At 37.3% G+C, this 18,640-nt stretch overlaps 2 protein-coding genes across 2 annotated transcripts in view; one reads left to right on the top strand and one right to left on the bottom strand.

Moving 5' to 3' along the window:
* Positions 1-997: 997 nt before the first annotated feature.
* The window catches only part of vcam1a (vascular cell adhesion molecule 1a), a 34,405-nt gene continuing 16,762 nt past the window's right edge, over positions 998-18,640 (top strand). The window contains exons 1-6 of the mRNA XM_079877186.1: positions 998-1,480; positions 1,574-1,852; positions 2,363-2,662; positions 4,571-4,831; positions 4,915-5,175; positions 5,794-8,432. Of these exons, the coding sequence (XP_079733312.1) occupies positions 1,402-1,480; positions 1,574-1,852; positions 2,363-2,662; positions 4,571-4,831; positions 4,915-5,175; positions 5,794-5,942 (1,329 nt within the window). The 5' untranslated portion in view covers positions 998-1,401 and the 3' untranslated portion in view covers positions 5,943-8,432. Of the gene's footprint in view, positions 1,481-1,573; positions 1,853-2,362; positions 2,663-4,570; positions 4,832-4,914; positions 5,176-5,793 lie in introns of the transcript that reaches the window.
* On the bottom strand, positions 14,329-18,447 carry LOC307162114 (exostosin-like 2). Its single transcript, XM_079877194.1, has 4 exons — positions 17,844-18,447; positions 17,012-17,082; positions 16,725-16,840; positions 14,329-14,994 (listed from the first exon to the last, which is right to left on the bottom strand). Exons 1-4 carry the CDS (start codon positions 18,067-18,069, stop codon positions 14,601-14,603), a joined length of 807 nt encoding a protein of 268 aa, XP_079733320.1. The 5' UTR covers positions 18,070-18,447; the 3' UTR covers positions 14,329-14,600.

The raw sequence follows: 18,640 nt of genomic DNA, 5'->3' as shown, positions 1-18,640 counted from the left end.
GAATTACAGATATGGAGCAAGCAGTAGGCTATTTGTGATTATTATCAGGGTGATGAATTGTGATGATTATCATATGGAAAAGCTGATAAAGACACAAAAGCTGTGTTTACATTGAAGTCTTCACTGTTTTTGTACATGTAAGTTTTGCACAGCTTTCTCTGTCGTGACCGAGACGTCCACTGTTGAGCAGCTGTCTTAGTATATCAAAACTGCAACAATTAGTTCATCAAACTCCGAAGATGAACGAAGGTCTTACGGGGTTGGAACAACATGAGGGTGAGTAATTACTGACAGAATTTTCATTTTTGGGTGAACTAACCCTTTAAGAACACTAAAGAAGATTCACATATTATAGTATCAATTTTATATCACTTGTAGGTCTAAAATATTTTTATTTTATTTATTTAAATATTTTATAAAAGATTTTATTCAACCCATAGCCCTGTTGAGCAAGGTCACCACAAGCTATTGTGAAGGAATAGCTATCAATAACTCACAGAGACCTTGCTCAACAGGGCTATGGGGTTGAGTAATGCCAGAGTTGTGCTTCAAGTTTTAAACAATGAGTAAAAATCACATTCATAATTTTCTTGTGTTGTGCATAAATCCATTGCATTAATATAATATCTGTGTAAAACTGTTCAAAATAGAACTGTAAATAAGATTGAAAACTGATTTGCACATGGCACCCCTTGTATTAGACAGAAAATGACATTCATATTTAAGACATCTTTGTATTGAATTGATTGTCTTGTGCATACTATAAATCCATTGCATAATTATAACAATATTCTTTTTAAAAACATTCAACAACGTATCATCCATTAAGAAATCAGTGAATGGTCACTCTCAAAAGGCTGACACAATGGGCAGCTACTCTTCATGACTGTCAGTCAACATCGTTTGTCTGTGACTGAGAGAGTACATTATCATTGGCACTCGCACCAATTTCAGAGAGCAAGTTCAGCACATCCTTCCTTTTTTTTGATATTTCACTGTTTTCATTGGGAAGCTGACTTGGCTTGAAGTTTGCCCACTTCTTTCCTCTCTTGCGTCGTGTAAGAACAAGCAACAGCCGGAGTATTGTTCATTGTTAGTTCATGTTAACTAATGTAGTAAACTAATGTTAACAAACTGATCCTTTTTGTATAGTATTATACACGGTTATTGGAGGTAAGAAATTAAAGTAGCCTACCATTTTTGTTATATGCACAATTTGGAGAATATGAGGAAAAAGTGAGCAGGTGTGGCCTGGAGTCTGACAGAGAAGTGAGCCAAATGGATTTGGTTTGGTTGATGAAAAAGAAAGTAAAAAGGAGCAGGGGGATGGTTGATCAGTATCTTGGTCAGAAACAGCCGTTCTGGGAATATCCAACAATATTCTGAATCCATGCTGAATTGATGCACAACGAAAGAAAGATGTGTGGAGTGAAATGCATCACTTTTGTACTGTGGATTAATATTCTCAGCGTAATAACAGGTAAGAAGAACTAGCTTACACTTTTTTAAATCAATTTTAACCTTCCACATTTCATAATTTTGACAGTAGACATTTATTTTGTATTTTTTACAGAAAAAAATGATTTTGAACTAGAGTTAACCCCACTAAAGCCAGTTAAACATGTTGGTATGGATTTGGAGCTGATCTGTCACGTGAAAGGTTGTCCAGTTAATGTGACCTTCATGTGGAGAGCATTACAGGACAACTTTCACAGCGGAAAAATTAAAGATGAGCAGACTGTTTCCCGCCTGCTGATCAGGAACATCACAACTAAACACAATATTAAAGTTGTGTGTAAAGTTACTTGTGAGGGAAAAACCAAAGAGAAAACGTCAGATATTCATGTGTTCTGTAAGTAATGTTTCTCCTGTTCTCCCAGTTAGACGTGATTTTGAGTTTATGGATATGGCAAACCATTTTAACATTTATAATTAGGCTAATAGTAGGTCTACAAGTTACCAGGATTAATATACTAAATATTCCTTGTTAATAATACCTACCTACTCCAGTTTGGCCATGATTATTCATTTCAAATATTCCTATAATTATTGTTAAGTTACTATTTGATGATTGCATTCCTTACAAGTAACAGTTTTATTGTTGTTCCAATTGCTGTTATACTTTTCTTTTGAAATGACTACATAATGCTGCTTGTCTAAGTACTGATAGAAATGTTATCAGTAATAATTGGAATCGATTAGACTAGGCAGTAGCAAATTAACAGTATTCAACAACATATTTGTTCAATATATGGTAACTATGGTAAATATTTGTTATTGTTTTATGATTTAAACAGGGAGTGTAAAACAAAAACCGTGTAAATGATGTGGATGCTGTTATGATGAAGTGTATTGTTTGCAGCATTTCCACTAGATCCTGTACTGCCCAAAATAAAGAGTTTGATAGCAAACCAAACACAGAAGCTCAGCTGCACGGTCCACGACGTTTACCCTTTGGAGAGGATAGAAATTGAGTGGCTTCGTGGAGATAAGAGACTCCATGTGGATCAACCTGAAGGATCTTTTGATAATGTTCAGAATTATTCCTATGTGTTCAACTATACGCCGACTGTCTTGGATCTGGGCAAGAATATTAGTTGCAAGGCAACACTGAATATCGCTGAAATTGGATTGGAAAAAACTCGTAATTCGAATGCTGAATGTAAGTTGTAGAGTAACACTTGGCTAAATTTTAATAAAGGAATATTCTGGGTTCAGTACAAGTTCTTTTAGGTTATTGTGAGGCACTTAAAATGAAAGAGAATGTGGTTAGCTGCTGTACAGCCGAAACAAACTTTGTTGCATTATTTTCCTGTTATCGCTGTAAAGCTGCTTTGAAACAATCTGTATTGTAAAAAGCACTAAATAAAGGAGACTTGACTTCATAGTTTCATCCTTACATCTAGCCAACTGCATCTTTTCATCAGAACAAATAGAGTTTCCGCAACGGCGTTAAGCGATATTGAAGCTCTCATCTGTTTGGACTGTGCACGAGCGCCAAGAGTTCACAGTTCCCTTCCGCCGCTGATAACAGCAACAACAAACACTCATCATGACTTCAAAGACAACACATCCCAGCGCCAGAACGCCTCTATTTTTAACACGAACAAACAAACACACCAGTCTAATATTGTAGGGACATTGATTTAACATTTTCATGCCCCTAAACATGACGCTGAACAAAACGAAATGTGACATGTCGGTCAGACGTCCTTTTGGGCGGTCCTTGGCCAATGACACTGCTATGGAGCCATCAGTCAGTCAGTCTGAAAGTCTGGTTACACGAGACGACGACAATGTTATAAAACCTGAAACGTTTTTCCTTTACATTTTTCGCGTACAGGCGACACCATTGTCAAAACGCTCCCAGTTCACACACAGATCCATGAAAACGACTAAAAGCGCTGTATTCTGCTGCCAGGCCAGTAGTTGGAGATGTCAAATTGTAAAGAAACACTACGCGCCTAGAGAATGAACACTTTATACGCACGATGTTACCGTTTTGTTTTCACAAATTAATTTTTTGTTGTTGTTTACACAGAGACAATTACGGTATCGGTTTCAAAACGCTGTTGTCATGAATGGCCAAAACGCATAAAAAGTTCTCTGTTTTTAGTTGAAAACGATGTTATGTAAACGGCCCCTTAAATGCTGGAGACAGGAAATGCAAACCTCTATGGATTTCACCAGAGAATGTCTAATAAGGGGAGAGGTTCCACTCTCAGTAAACTTCCGGCTTCTGAACTGGTTCCAGTTCCACTCTGGTTCCATATGAGGGCGCTCACAGGACGAGTGCAGAATGAATGGAGGTCTATGGCGCTATACCCCTCAAAATCCACTTTTCTCAGGATATAATTTTTTGTCTAGTAATTTGAATGTTGAATTCGAAAGGAGATGCAAAGAAATTACACATTGCTGGGTGTTAGATTTTTTAGAGTCAAAAAGTCTTTTAAAATGTCAATGACGTCACGTGTACGACTAGAGATACTGCTTTACGGCAATCCTTCAGTCACTCTGGTGCTTTCGCGCTCTGCACTTTCTTTTCTCTCGAGGCATCGACAACACAGCTGACACAGGTAAATACACGTGCTAGAAGAGTTTTTGTTTTGTTTGTTTCTGGTCCCGCTTCGGATGCCACGATGCCATCAAGCCGTATCTCTGGTCGTAATCAGTCGTTCACTGACCAATCAGCGTTCATTAGCAGAATGCTAGCGTGTTATGGGCAACAACAACTCAACCTGTAAGAAATCGAAAGGACATAAGTACTCGTTCATTCAACTTTCGACCTATAACCCATGTTGAACATGTTGCAAAACCTACAATCAAAAAAATGTTGCTTGCTCAAAGTCTAGCATGACCACAGCATAAGCACCTCCTTTTAAACCAAATTTTTGCATATTCTTAAAGAAAAGGACAGATAAATGGGAATTTTTAGTCAACATTATGTCAAAAGTGGTGTCGATTGAGCTTAACTTGTACTGAACACGGAATATTCAATAATACAAGTTTATTAACAATTAAATTAAATCACATTTCATTTGTCATAATTGATTCAACATTTCTTTCTTAGATGGTCCAGGGACTATTACAATTTCCAGCAATAATCCCTCAGTAAAGCTTGGGGAACATTTGGAGATAACATGTCAGGCAGATGGAAATCCCCAACCAACAATCTTGTGGTGGAAAGAGGAGACTGAACCTGCACAGAATAAGAGCCAGAATGAAAAGCTCATAATAAATAACGCTTCCAGGTCTCAGGCAGGTTGGTACCGCTGTGACGCAAGAAATGCAGTGGGAAGCCAGCAAATGAGGGTAAAAGTCATTGTTCTAGGTGGGTAAATGAACTCAGAACTCAGCTGTCTTGTCTAACCATTTTAAACCTGTCCATGATCTTTAAACTCCATTTAAATGCAGGTCCTCCAAACATCCCCAAAATCCAGCTAAGTCAAAGAGAAGACCCAAAAGAAGGAGAGAACATAACCATATTGTGTTCTTCAGACGATGGGTCAGCAGAATTGACTCTGTATAAACAGAGCGCTGCGTCAGGAACTTTGAACAAACAAGCTGTGCTTTTAAACATCCCATCAGTCCAAATAACAGACAGAGGGATTTACATTTGTGAAGCAAAAAATGACTTCGGCACTGAGAGAAGCACAATCAACATTACAGTCGAAGGTGAGTTTGGAACATTTCTGGAGATTTCGCTTAGTAAATGTCTTTGCATGGGAAGTCACTTTGCACCAGTCTTATTTTAGTATTTATAGACTATTATAGTTTTTAGTCATATTTTTCAACTTGGACAACGACTCAACTCCTGTGATCAAATATGTTGACTCATGTTTTATGACGGGTAGCTTCTGTCACTTTCCGATTACAGATTCAGTTGTTGTGGCTTTAAGCTACTTTCAGTGTATATCGTAGTAGCTTGACATTCTATCCTGTATTTACGGACATAATGTAAACATGCACGGATGAATAATGAAAGTATACAGTTTCCTGGCAAATCCATGCTGACAACGCTAAAACGGGAATAATTATTATAGGCTTACCATACAGATTTATGGTAACACGTTTTGAAAGATGGTTTTATGATGTACTCGCTCATTATTTATATTTTATTATTTTTTTAACAAAAAATTGTTACATAGTATAACTTTAATTAAAAAAAAGTAATAAAAATATCTACAACACCCTTTGGCTGAGACATACAACAGCACTAATCATAACTTATTCAATAAGGCTGGAATATAATATGTTTCTCTACTCCAATGATTCTTTACCCTTTAAATCTAGCACGACCCGATGTGGTGAAAACGGCAGACCTGCCGGTAGCCATACTGCCCGCTGCAGGGTCGGTGTCACTGCTGACTATCGCTGGGCTGCTGATCCGATACTGCAGAAAGAAAGCCAGGACAACCTCCAGTAACATCACACTCAGCTAAACAGATGAAGAGCACATCAACAAAATGAAGCATTTTTCTGCTGAAAGGAACATTCACCTGGGCATTATCTATAGTGTAAATGTCTCATGGCCAGGTGAATACAAAGCTGGGCTGCGTTTTCTGTACTTAGTTAGTCATTTTATTACTAACAGTGCTATTTTCTAATAAGATGGATATTTAATGGACAATCTCTAAATACAATGTATATACAGTGTCCCCAAAAAGTTTTTGGACACTTAAAGGGTTAGTTCACCCATAATTAAATGCAATTAACCCTAAACTAAACCATCATCCTAACCCTATAGTAAGTAGTTCATATAGTTATTATTACTCAGTACTTAAATGTATAATTACACAGAAATACTGGCAGCTTAAAATAAAGTGTAACACTTTTCTCTACTTAACCTCATTTCCTTAGATTATCTTGCATCATGTGCTTGATAACAACCTGACAATGAACTGTGAATATCCATAAACTCATAGCGGATGCTTAGCCAAATACTCTCTAATAAGTCTGCACGTAACTGCACATGGCGTATTCAGCAAATAGCCTAAAACCGCAGAGAACCACTGTTTTACACACTGCGTGTATTGAAATCTTGGCACAGATAAAAGGAAATTCCTTTCTCTAAACTTTGAAGCACACAGACTTTCCCTTTTCCTCCAAAAACAATGTAACGAGTTTATTTGACCTGCTAATTATCACAGGCATTGCACTTTCAGTTTTCCTATCAGTCAAAGTACACGATTTCTTCAGGAAGTTCCATCCTTTGTTCCAACACTCCGGGTGTTAAAATACACTGCTGCAGTTTAAGTGCTCTCAGGGGTGTGGTTATCAACTGATTTTACTTCATTAAAGGGTTAGTTCATCCAAAAATAAAAATTCTGTCATTAATTACTCACCCGCATGTCGTTCCAAACCTGTAAGACCTTCGTTCATCTTAAGAACACAGATTAAGATATTTTTGAGTAAATCCGAGAGCTTTCTGATTCATATCAAAATTCATATTTTGATGACCACTATTACGTTTTTTTATTAAATTGTATAAACTTAAACAAATTATAATTTGAACAAACATTATGAAATGTTAAATTCTTTGAAAATATTTATAGTTGTTCTTACCCGGGAGTGTATAAAGTTTTGTAATTATATTAACTCTTAAGTTTAAGTTTCATGGCCCCCAGATTTTTTGTTGTTGTATGATTATCTGAATATATCAAAATAAAGAACAGACCCTCTGCTTTAAAAAAAAAGAAAATAATAATTTTAAGTTCTTTTTTTTTTTTACTTTCAAGTATGTTTTTAGCTAGATTCTTTTAATTGAGTAAAATATTCACTCAGTATTCATACTTTCATTTAGGGCCCATTTACTTAAATGAAATACATTTGCGTTTTGGTTGTTAATTTCCACGACAGTGGCGGTTCTAGGATTTTTCTATAACAGGGGCCATTAAGGGGCCACATGTTACATTCAGGGGCCAAATACAGGGTACATTCAAGCACACAAAATAATTTATTCAGTACGGTGCAAATACATTTCGGCAGTCATTCCTTTTTCAAACGCTCTAATAAAAAATGATGAGCCAGTAAAGTTCTTAATGATTTTTTTTTTTTTTTTATTTATACTGTGCATAAAGGACACAATGCACTTCTTTCTGAATTCCACCTTTTAAGTTTCATAATCATGTCGTCGCTTATAAACAGTAAATTATTGTTAATTGTGTGGGGGTGGAATTGCAGCTGTAATTGTTGTGAATAATTCTCCGGTTGCTCTTCTTGTCAACGATTGATGGGTGGGAATCTCTAGGCACCTCACGATTCGATTCGATTACGATTCAGAGGGTAACGATTATCGATTATTAACGTTTTTTTGTTGTTGTTGTTGTTGTTGTTGTTGTTGTTTTTTACTACTTGGTACTTTTAAAGCAAAGTATTTATGATGACCCATAACGAACTTACTTCCAATACTTCCTATATTAATTTTATTAATAAAACAAATGGAAGTGATTTGGCAGGTCAACTGTAAGGTTACATTTGCCAGCATATGTCCCAACATTGCCAAGAACCAACAGGAAAATAAATGTGTGCCTGTACTAGCAGCGTACTTGTTGTAAATTAATACAAACTTCAGCATATTCTGAATCTCTAGCATTTAATAATAAACTTCTAACCAACATCCTCCTGCACTCTAAAAACTGCTGGGTTAAAAAATAACCCAACCTTAACCACACGGCTGGGTCACTATTGGACAGAACACGCGCTGGGTTGGTTTGACCCAAGTGCTGGGTTTTACCATTTAACCCATATTTCTGGGTCATTCATTTGACCCAACCAGTGGGTGAAATTAACCCTCTTGCTGGGTTAAGTCTTACTCATGTGCTGGGTTATTTCTTGTCTCATTGCCTTAATAAAATTAGAAACAAATATTTGTTATATTATGAATGTAAAATAATTATTATCTCTGTAATACAATAAACCAGAGAGGCCACTGTATGATTTAAATCTCATTTATTTTATTTTATACATTTCTTTAATACTTTTCTTTATCGAATACAAATGTTAATCAATGTCAAAGGTCTGACATGTCCCCCTCATTTCATCCCTGAGGCACAGAATGTGCAGCAATTCACCAGTCATCTCATTTAGTAAATATTCAACCATGTTGGTCCTCACCTGTTGATTACACAAGTCAAGTCATCTTTATTTATATAGCGCTTTTTACAATACAGATTGTATCAAAGCAGCTTCATAGTGATACTGTAACATGAATATAATACAACAAAGTTTGTTTCTAGAAGAATATTGCATCATCATCCACCTTAAGTAAGGCAGATCAGTAATATTGTTGAATATTAAATGTCCACAACTAGCAAGCCAAAAGCCAAGGCGACAGTGGCAAGGAACCAAAACTCCATCAATGACAGAATGGAGAAAAAAACCTTGGGAGAACCCAGGCTCTGTCGCTCAGTTCTCCTCTGGCCAACGAGCGAACAGTGTATGATTATGATCCAGGCAGCATTACAGGTCAGAGGTCAGATTGAATAAGAACATTCAGAATATTTATCCAGTTTCATCTGGCTGGAAGTTGGAGTCATCACACCGGTATGGAGACGAGTTTGTTGAGGATCAGTCGTGTGGATGAGGCCTTCACAGGGCTGATGAGGCTGGCCCTTCAGGGATGCGTCATGGATGGGTCCAGGCGCAGGTCCACCTTCTGATCTGGATCCGGCTGACTTCAGTAAACTTTAGAATGAACAGAAAGACAAACATTAGCATAGATGCCATTCTTCTTATTAAATAATGAGTACATCAGGTGTTATAGGAAAGCATCCCTGGTTTCAGCTGACCTATGTTAAATGTTGACCTATGTCAAGTTAAGCTTTTTTTGTGGAAGTATCAATTTATTATTGAATATGCAATTAAAATTATTGCAAACATTACCAAATGACTAAATGTGAAAAACAAACAAAATGTGTATTCAGCATTTGCAAACTGAATTATAGTAATAGTAATAAAATAGTAATTTGGACAAATATTATCAACATTAAGGCATTAAAATAAAACATTATTTTATTAAAAGTAAAATATTACTGTAATATTTTATTAAAAGTAAAATATTACTGTAATGTTGAAAGTGTCTTTAACATTAAAACTCACAAACCCACAAAGCTGCTCGTTAATCTCCTGACTGGCAGCGCTGATGATCGCCTCGTTTAGATGTTAACTTACACAATAAAATGAAAGATGACATGCATTATGGTAGGTAGGCTATCATGTAAGTTTACATTTTTTAAGTTTTAAATATTGACGATCATTCGTTCAACTAAACGGGTATACTTTTCTTCTCAAAACTGGCGCCTGTCCATTTATTTCTCCTTTCCTCAGTCGATGTTTATAAAGATTGCAAGTCATACATTTACTAAAAAAAAACTAGGCTATATCAAGCTCTTGAAAGCCTTTTTTTTTGTCAGAAACGATGGTTCGAGACATTACAGAAGACACACGCAGACTGCTGGAACTTACCTCAGTCATTTCTTCTGACGAGTATTTCTAAAACTACGCCAGCAGACTTTTCACTCACAACTCACTAGCTAGCCTACATTAGAGACTCATTTCCCGCTGATTTTACGTGCGAGCCCTGTGAGGGAAACTGCGCGTGTGGATTACATACAAAACGCTTTTCTCAGTTTTAAATACAACGTCCACAATGAATAGGCCTACGATAATTACATGATGAATTTAGAATTTAAACTGCATATTTCAAAAAGGCTGCTGATATAGCTGGTTTAATTTCAACTAGTAAGGATTTAACGATGCGGCATATTGTCAAAAATTCTAACCGGCTTAGCTGTGGCTAATTAATGTTTCACAGAATAAATACGTTACCCCTCACACTTCCATATCAAAGACTGTATGTTGAACAGTGAAATTAGCTTGCTGCTACCACAACAACTTATTAAAAATATAGGTAAACATCATATTAACTTACCATAAAACACTGCCTGCTCCGAGTGGCGTGCTCCTCGAGTCAGGTCAGAAGTGAAGAATCCAGAAAGTTCCGCGAAGAATGAAAAAAGTAACCAGTTGCTGGGTCAAAATAACCCAACCAGCGGTTTATTTGTGAATGACCCCCTTACAACTCATTTGACCCAGCATGAGCAACCCAATAATGTGTTTACAGTACCCCAAACAACCCAACTTTTTGACCCAGCACAATCAACCCAACAATTTGTTTACAGAAACAACCCAGCATTTTTTTGAGTGTGTTATTTCCAATGAGCAATATAATCCTTCAGACAAAAAACATTTTGCTGTAGCAAATTCACAAACAGTTTTCGTTCAAAAATATAGAATTATGTACCAGCAGCTCTCATACAAATATAATGCTTGTGGACTTACGCATATTCTGAATAATTAGTAACATACAAAGCCGCTCTTATTCACAACTAAATAATAAAGAGTTATGACTTGAAATGTTTGCTGTATACCACAATCAAAAACAGCTTATACAAAAAGGTGAATGAACATCTGCAGAGATCAGTCAAAATGTAACTTTTTGTGACTGGCATTGCACATATTGCAGGGCAGTATAACGTACGTATAACAGATCGGTTTACAGCATATTGATGTGAAAACTAAACAATACAGAAAGCAGCTCTCATACAAAAAATACTAAATAGGTCGCAATGAAATTGCCAATTTTCCATACGTTAGCTTTTAACGAAGAGGGTGCTGTTCGAATTTGGCGCTCAGCCATCATGCGTCTGTTATGTGCGCCGCGCGACTCTGTTATGTGCACGCCACAGACTGTCCGCGCACTGCACGTCCGCTTTAGAGTTCCGCCTTTTGCTTTCCGTCAATATTACGTTATTAGGGAAAAATATATATATATATATATATATATTTTAGAAAATCGATTTTTGACATTTGTGAATCGATTCAGAATCGTCCTCGTCCGCATCGCAATGCATCTAAGAATCGATTTTCCCCCTACCCCTAGGAACGGGGGCCAATCAGGGGCCAATCAGATTTCAGCAGGGGCCAGGGCCCCTGTGGCCCCGCCTCTAGAACCGCCCCTGTTCCACGACAATGGCGTTTTGGGGGGCCTGAAAACGCAAACTCCTAAAATCAGGTTTCAAATTGCAAGTTTCAAGTTTTTGAAAACGATACTGTTATCGTCTCAGTATAAACAACAAAAAACAAAACAAATTTGTATAAACGGCGACTTCATGCACACGCGTATTAAGTGTTCAGTCTATATGCACGTAGTGTTTCTTTACAAAGTGACATCGCCATCTACTGGCCTGGCAGCAGAATGCGGCGTTTTTAGTCGTTTTCACGGATCTGTGTGAACTGGAATATTTTTGACAATGGTGTCGCCTGTACACAATACTTTTCAAAAACGCAAGTACATTGTTGTTGTGTAAATGTACCCTTAGTAGGGATCTCTCTCCAAAACAGCAACAAACAAACAACAAATGCCATTTTAGAAGGTCTAACAAACTGCCGTGTGCCCCCAGAATGCATCTATGTTAACAGTAATCTACTGTATTATTGAAATACAGCCATTGTACTGTAAAATCATACTGTAATTTTTACAGCAATTCATTACAGTGTGGAAATATATCACCCCGTTGATAAAGCCAAAATTCTGAAACTGACTAATTATATGAATGGAATGGAATAGAAAAGAAGTAAAGATCCAGTGATCTTTTAGGGTTTTATAACGAGTTTATGTCCGAGTTGTTTTGTCTATGCGCTTGATTCTGTAATGGCTGACCTCTAACATCCTGAGCTGTTTGAGAACATCTCTCATTTGCTTTCCTAATGAGATGTTCTGTGTTGATGGCTTTTTGTTTTGAAGTCAATTTTCACCCATTTTTGACAAGGATGCAGACAGAGAGACTGGCAAGAAAGCAATCTATGCAAACTGACATCTTTATGTTGAAATATTATAGGTTTCTCAAGCTTCCATGAAGCGTCCATCAGCACAAATCCACTTTGTCTGAGACAAATTTGGGATAAATTTCTCATTGCAGGGCAAAATTTCCCACAATTGTAGTCTACACAGCTATTAGTCTGAAGGGGGTGGGGGGTTGGGTCCACTTTATATTGTCTACATTTTTTATATTTTCATGTGTTAACAGACAAAGTAAAAAGTCCTCCATTGTTCCTCCAGTGAAGCAAAATTATCAGACTGCTTCTTTATCTGCTTCTGAACACATGCAATCAAAAGTGAAAGTTAATAGGCTTTATGCCCAGCTCCACTACTTCCTGAACTTCAGCCAGCTCCTTTGTTTCCTGTCTGCCATTATTGGACAAACTGATTAATCCAGGTGTGCCTGACCTCAGTAACAATAATCAGACACACCTGGATTAATCAGTTTGTCCAATAATGGCAGACAGGAAACAAAGGAGTTGGCTGAAGTTCAGGAAGTAGTGGAGCTGGGCATAAAGCCTATTCATCAAACAGTTCTGGGTTACACTTTATTTTAAAGTGTCCTTGTTAGTGTAGTTACACATTTAAGTACTGAGTAATACTAATTAACTACATTTCCTTACTATAGAGGGTTACACTTTATTTTAAGGTGTCATTGTTACAGTGCAATTATATATTTAAGTGCTGAGTAATATTAAGCAACTACATGTACTTACTATAGGGTTAGAGTAGGATTAGGGTTAGGATTAGGGTTAGTTGCATTTAATTATGCATAATTACTTTAGTAACTACATGCAACGTGTAACAAGGACTGTATGTAATTTTTGTTTTTGATTTGAAAAAACATCAACTAAAGATAAGGGAGTTGCTAAGCTTTTCCTGGAGTGAGATAAGCTGTTGTAATTAAAGGATTCAGCTTTGTTGTCAGGAAATAGATCATGGCATGGCCGTTCTATTTTGGCTCCATTCGTAGCAATCACTTTGATCTGTAAATCACACGTCTTCTGTTGTGACATTTTTCCATGTAACCAGTGTCAAATATATGACTTTATATAGTTGGGTGTAGTCTATTGACACACACACACACACACTCACACTCTCTCTCTCTCTCTCTCTCTCTCTCTCTCTCACACTCGCACACTCGCACACTCGCACACTCGCACACTCTCTCTCTCTCTCTCTCTCTCTCTCTCTCTCTCGCACACTCTCACACTCTCACTCTCACACTCTCACACTCTCACTCTCACACTCTCACACTCTCACACTCTCACACTCTCACACTCTCACACTCTCACACTCTCACACTCTCACACTCTCACACTCTCACACTCTCACACTCTCACACTCTCACACTCTCACACTCTCACACTCACACTCTCACACTCTCACACTCTCACACTCTCATTTTTTTACAATTTCTTACAATTCTGACTTTTTGTCTCAGATTTGTGAGTTTATATCTTGCAATTTGGACTTTATAAGTCGCAAATTACGAGTTTATATATCAATTCTGAATTTATAACTCGCAATTGCAAGTTTATATCTTATATCTATGTAGATGGACAAAACAGGAGATGGGAAGAATACATAAAAATATATATTTCAATGCTTTGCGTCCACTCGCAAAACTTTTGGGTTCCCCTGAGAGTGCGTTCTTTGCGAGCGAAAGCAAATTTTCTCAGGGGAACATATTTTTTTGCGAGCGAACGCAAAAGCACTGAAATACATTCTATTATATAGAATGTATTTTTAATTTTAAATATAAATATACATTTTCACTCCTATGTCATATTTTTTCCCTTCATTTTCTCCCTTTAAAGGTTCTGTATTATCACGCAATTCTGACTTTTTTTCTCAGAATTGTGAGATAAACTCGCAATTGCAAGTTATAAAGTCTGTATTGCGAGATAAAAAGTCACAAATAATTATCCTTTTTACTTTTTATTCTGTGGTGAAAACAAGGTTTCATAGCATCATAAGAACGTGCATAAATTCTCAAATAAAAAAAGAAGAATCTAAGACTACATTTCTAGCTATTAAAAATGTAAAACCACAAAGGCCTGAGAATGTAGAAATGTTACGGTCGCAGAATTTCATCAAACCTGTGTTGGACAAACTCATGTATTATGAGATGTGCACTTTCAAGTGTTTAAAATCTCTAAAATTGTCCAAAAAGATCATCACTGAGATTGCACCTGTCTCTCAAAATGTGCTGACATCATATCCTGCTCTTGTGATTAGCATAGCTGGGAAAGCCGAACTGTGAGATCATGATGTTGGAGTAGCGGAGCGGCATTTCTCCGTAGATCTGTGTCAGCTTGTTGAGGCAGTAGGAGCGCTGCAGCATGTGCTCCGCTCTGTGCCACATACCCACATACCCGCTGCTGGCTTCCTTCTCCATGTTACGCATATCCACGGGCCTCACGAACACCCCGGAGGGGCGCTTCAGTCCGGACACCTGTGAGAGATGATGTGCCACAGCAAAGTTCATGGCGATGTCGTCACAGTTCTGGGTTTGGTCCACCAGAGTGTGCACTTCACCGGGCTGATCTCGGAACAGCTCCAGGAAGCGCCGATGGAAGAACGCTGCTCCCACCAGGATCATTGAATAGCTAATGGAATGATGAAATGACATTTATTCGGCTGTATTGCGTGGTTGTGACTTTTGTGCTGCTCTTTTCCCAACACATTTTACTTTCATAATGCGAAATAGGGATCAAATACATTTAAGTGTCCACGACAAGGAACACTTTATCAGTAAAGTTTAAAACCAGTGTTATTTTAGGATTATTTCTATACTATTATAGTATCTATTCATATTTTAAATCAGCTTTTATATTTTTATGTTTCATATTAGTGTAAGTTTTAGTAATTTTTGTCATTTTTATTTCTTTTTGGGGTTTTAAAAATATTTATATTTAGTATTTATTTTATATTTAGGATTTATATTTATATTTACTTTTAATAATACTTTTAGTATTAATACTTTTCGTCTTGAAGTCGACTAGTCGCTGATCGTAGGCTATAGAGGGCACAACAGGATAAGAAATCTTTGAAGTCCACTTTCACGCTCCGTTTCCAACCAGTTAAAATTACAAATAAATCTCTGAGAGCGCGCCATAAGACATATTTGATTATACCATCTGGATGCTCAAAATTAATTGGGTGAATGAATGTTTTAAACAGCTTATTGTACACGTAAGTTGATCGCCGTTCTGAACTAATGCACTGCTGCATTGTAACGCACACACATAGAAGAAGACAGAAGCTCACACATCACATCACATGCAGATCGCACGCACAGAAACATTCAGCAGTGCAGAAATGTATTGTCAACACTGTTCTGTGATTTATCAATAAAATAGCTTAGAAACCGCTGAAAGCGCTGTGTCATATTCCATAGCTGTGTACAAGCAAACAAATGGAGTTAAACGCAGCCCTCAATCACAAGCGCAGCACAGCTGTCAATTATGACGTTGCACTTCGTTTTTATAGCGGTTTATTTTATGACCTACACTGCAGCCAGCCACCAGGGGGCGATCGGGTGATCACTTTTCAGGAGGTATGAAGCACACTTTCTTTTACAGCTATTAGTCACAGCAATGTTTTCACACTGCTTGGTAATATTTCAGAATATTCAACCATGAAAAATATAGGACAAGGCAAACCTTATCTATCAGAAATTGATTGGGGAAGGGACGAACAATAAAAAGAGCAGAAGGAAAGTTGTTTCAGAGGTGAAGCGAGTTAAACATTTCTTTTTCCTTTGGAATAATGTGCTCCAATGAATCATGGACAATAAGTAAGTAGGTCAGTTTTGGTTTCATGTCCGACTTTTGCATTAAAGGAACCGTTTTTTCATATTAAACTATGTTATTCTATGTTAGAGTCGGCGCAGTAAAATCATCACTCCTGAAAAATCCTCTCCCCCTCTCCCTCTCACTTCTGTCATTAGAACCAACATGACTTTTTACTGCGCCGAGTCGAAGTGCTCCCAAGTGCTATTCCGCCATACATTATAGTTATCCTTTTTACCCGCTTAGAAAAGCACCACGTTTTATTTTGTGTCACTATACTTGGTCGTGTAACTACTCGTGTAACTGTATTTAAATAGGGAAAACGTGGAGGTGTTTGGTTGCTTCTAACTTCATCTCTGTTTGGACCCTAATGAATGAACTGGGCTAAGCTAAGTGCTATCAAAGTGTCACCGCGCGCCAGAGCGATTGAGTGCACGCACTGAGACGAGAGAGGTATGTATCAACTCGTCTTAGTTAAGGGAATAACATAGTTTAATATGGATTGTTCCTTTAACTTGGAAATGCAGAATTTATCCAAATCTCACCTGTCGCCTCCACCTTTGTCTGGATCCTGAAGCTCAAAGCTGCCATAGCTGTACACACCAGATGCTGTGGTCACATGCTTCCGTGGAACAAAACCCACAATCTGATCTGGGAATTGCTACAACACAAATTGAAATGAAAACAAGTTTGTTTATGGGTCTCTGAAGAGAGTAATTGAAGCAGAATGTAAAAAGAGAGTCAAGTAAAACACAGATCAAATTTCCTAGAGTTGCTTTCAGAAAATATCTCCACAGAATGTCCATAACACAATGCTTATGGCAAACATTACCTTCCAGACAGAAAATGCAAAGCTGATGTCGGGAACACTGACCAATGTGTCATCGTCTAGCATCAAAACAGCTGCCGGGTGAGAGAGAGTGTCGGTCAGTACAATCTCAAAAACAAGAGCACATTAAATACAGTCGTAATGAATCTAGTAGGATTGTGCTTTAAAGGGACAGTTCACCCAAAAATGACAATTAATTCTGTCATAATTCATTCACCATCATGTCGTTCCAAACCTGTTTGTCTGACATACTTCTGAGAAAACATTACATTGTATTAAATAAATAGGACAGAAATCATATTTAACTTATCTATTAATTTATTAAAAATACAGTATATTAAAATGCAATTCATACATGCCATCACTACTTCTATGATGAGCATGATTTTAATTTCTGAATTAACATTTGTTTAGATCATTTTGTAGGGCATAAAGTAAAAACGGTTAAAAAAAATGGTCCAAATGGACCTCCATGACTGTGTTACGGTCAAGTTTCTTAAAACATCATATCATTTTACTCTTTTATGACAAGCCAAAATTAGTCCCAGCTCTAAAATGTGACTTCCCTAAAATCTTGACGGTATTTAGGAATAAATAATTTATGATATTTGTATGAATAAAATGTTTAGTAATCTGCACTGTCCCTGTTAAATAAAAATGTGTACACTCATGTGTGTTTTAATCTAGATTTTAAAAGACTTTTCCTTTTTATTATCGAGGGCAGTCTCACATCATTGACCCCTGACCCTAAATGGGAAAAATACGGTTTTGTAACTTTTTTTGTGTGAACTACCTGGCAGGTCACCTCTCCTTCACGTGAGAATCACACACCTACCGCCAGTCTTGATCTCAGGGTGCGGATGCAGTCGATTGCGCATTCTGTTGACGCTCTGCTCTTTGAAGAAGACGGGCACAGGGTGTGGGCCGAGGGCATCCCATAGTTTCCTGGGCGGTGGCTCGCCGGGGTTATTCCACACTATGATGATGCACTGCAGGTGAGGCACAGCCTGATAATGATTGAGGAGCCTGAGGAGTATATCGGTGCGGTTGTATGTTTGCATGATTATAGTAAAACTGTCCTCTGGGTCCGGGAGGGGGAGTGAGGCGTTGGATCTATGGTGGAGCTGTTGGAGAATCCTGCCGTCCTCATTGTTAGGCAGTAAAAAGGTCAGAGAGACTCCGGCCAGAAGCAGCAACACAATACAGCTGATGAAACATTAAATGTAGATATAGCACAATCTGTGCAGGTTTTATTCTCAGAATTTTCAGTTGTTGTTTAATGGTCCACATCGAGCAAACACAACAAACAGGGAATAATACGTGCTAACACATATATTCATTATACCCGGATGCCTTTCATGCATGCTAACAACAAAACTATTCACTTATTTACGTTACTCCAAAACTTCATGACTTTATTTTCTATGGAACACACATGTATATTTAGGCGAGTGGGTAAGATTTTTTTTTGTATTTTTGAAAGAAGTCTCTTGTGCTCACCAAGACTGCAAAAACTGTTAATAAGAAAAATAGTAATATACACAAATAAACATTATTTTATGGTTCTTTCAATAATAATAAAAAAAAGTGTACTTGTAACATATTGCACTGATTATTACGATAAAAAATAAT

Source organism: Squalius cephalus, assembly GCF_949319135.1.
Source record: "Squalius cephalus genome assembly, chromosome: 7".
NCBI lineage: Eukaryota > Metazoa > Chordata > Actinopteri > Cypriniformes > Leuciscidae > Squalius > Squalius cephalus.
This window is presented reverse-complemented; position numbering and strand designations above follow the sequence as displayed.

Excerpts from the sequence above, each read along its gene's own strand:
- LOC307162114 (XM_079877194.1), bottom strand. The coding sequence starts at position 18,069 with ATGCAAACATACAACCGCACCGATATACTCCTCAGGCTCCTCAATCAT. Across the intron at positions 17,083-17,843 it reads CCCTGAGATCAAGACTGGCG|CTGTTTTGATGCTAGACGAT; the intron begins GTAGGTGTGTGA and ends CTCACCCGGCAG. Across the intron at positions 14,995-16,724 it reads GACAAAGGTGGAGGCGACAG|CTATTCAATGATCCTGGTGG; the intron begins GTGAGATTTGGA and ends TCATTCCATTAG.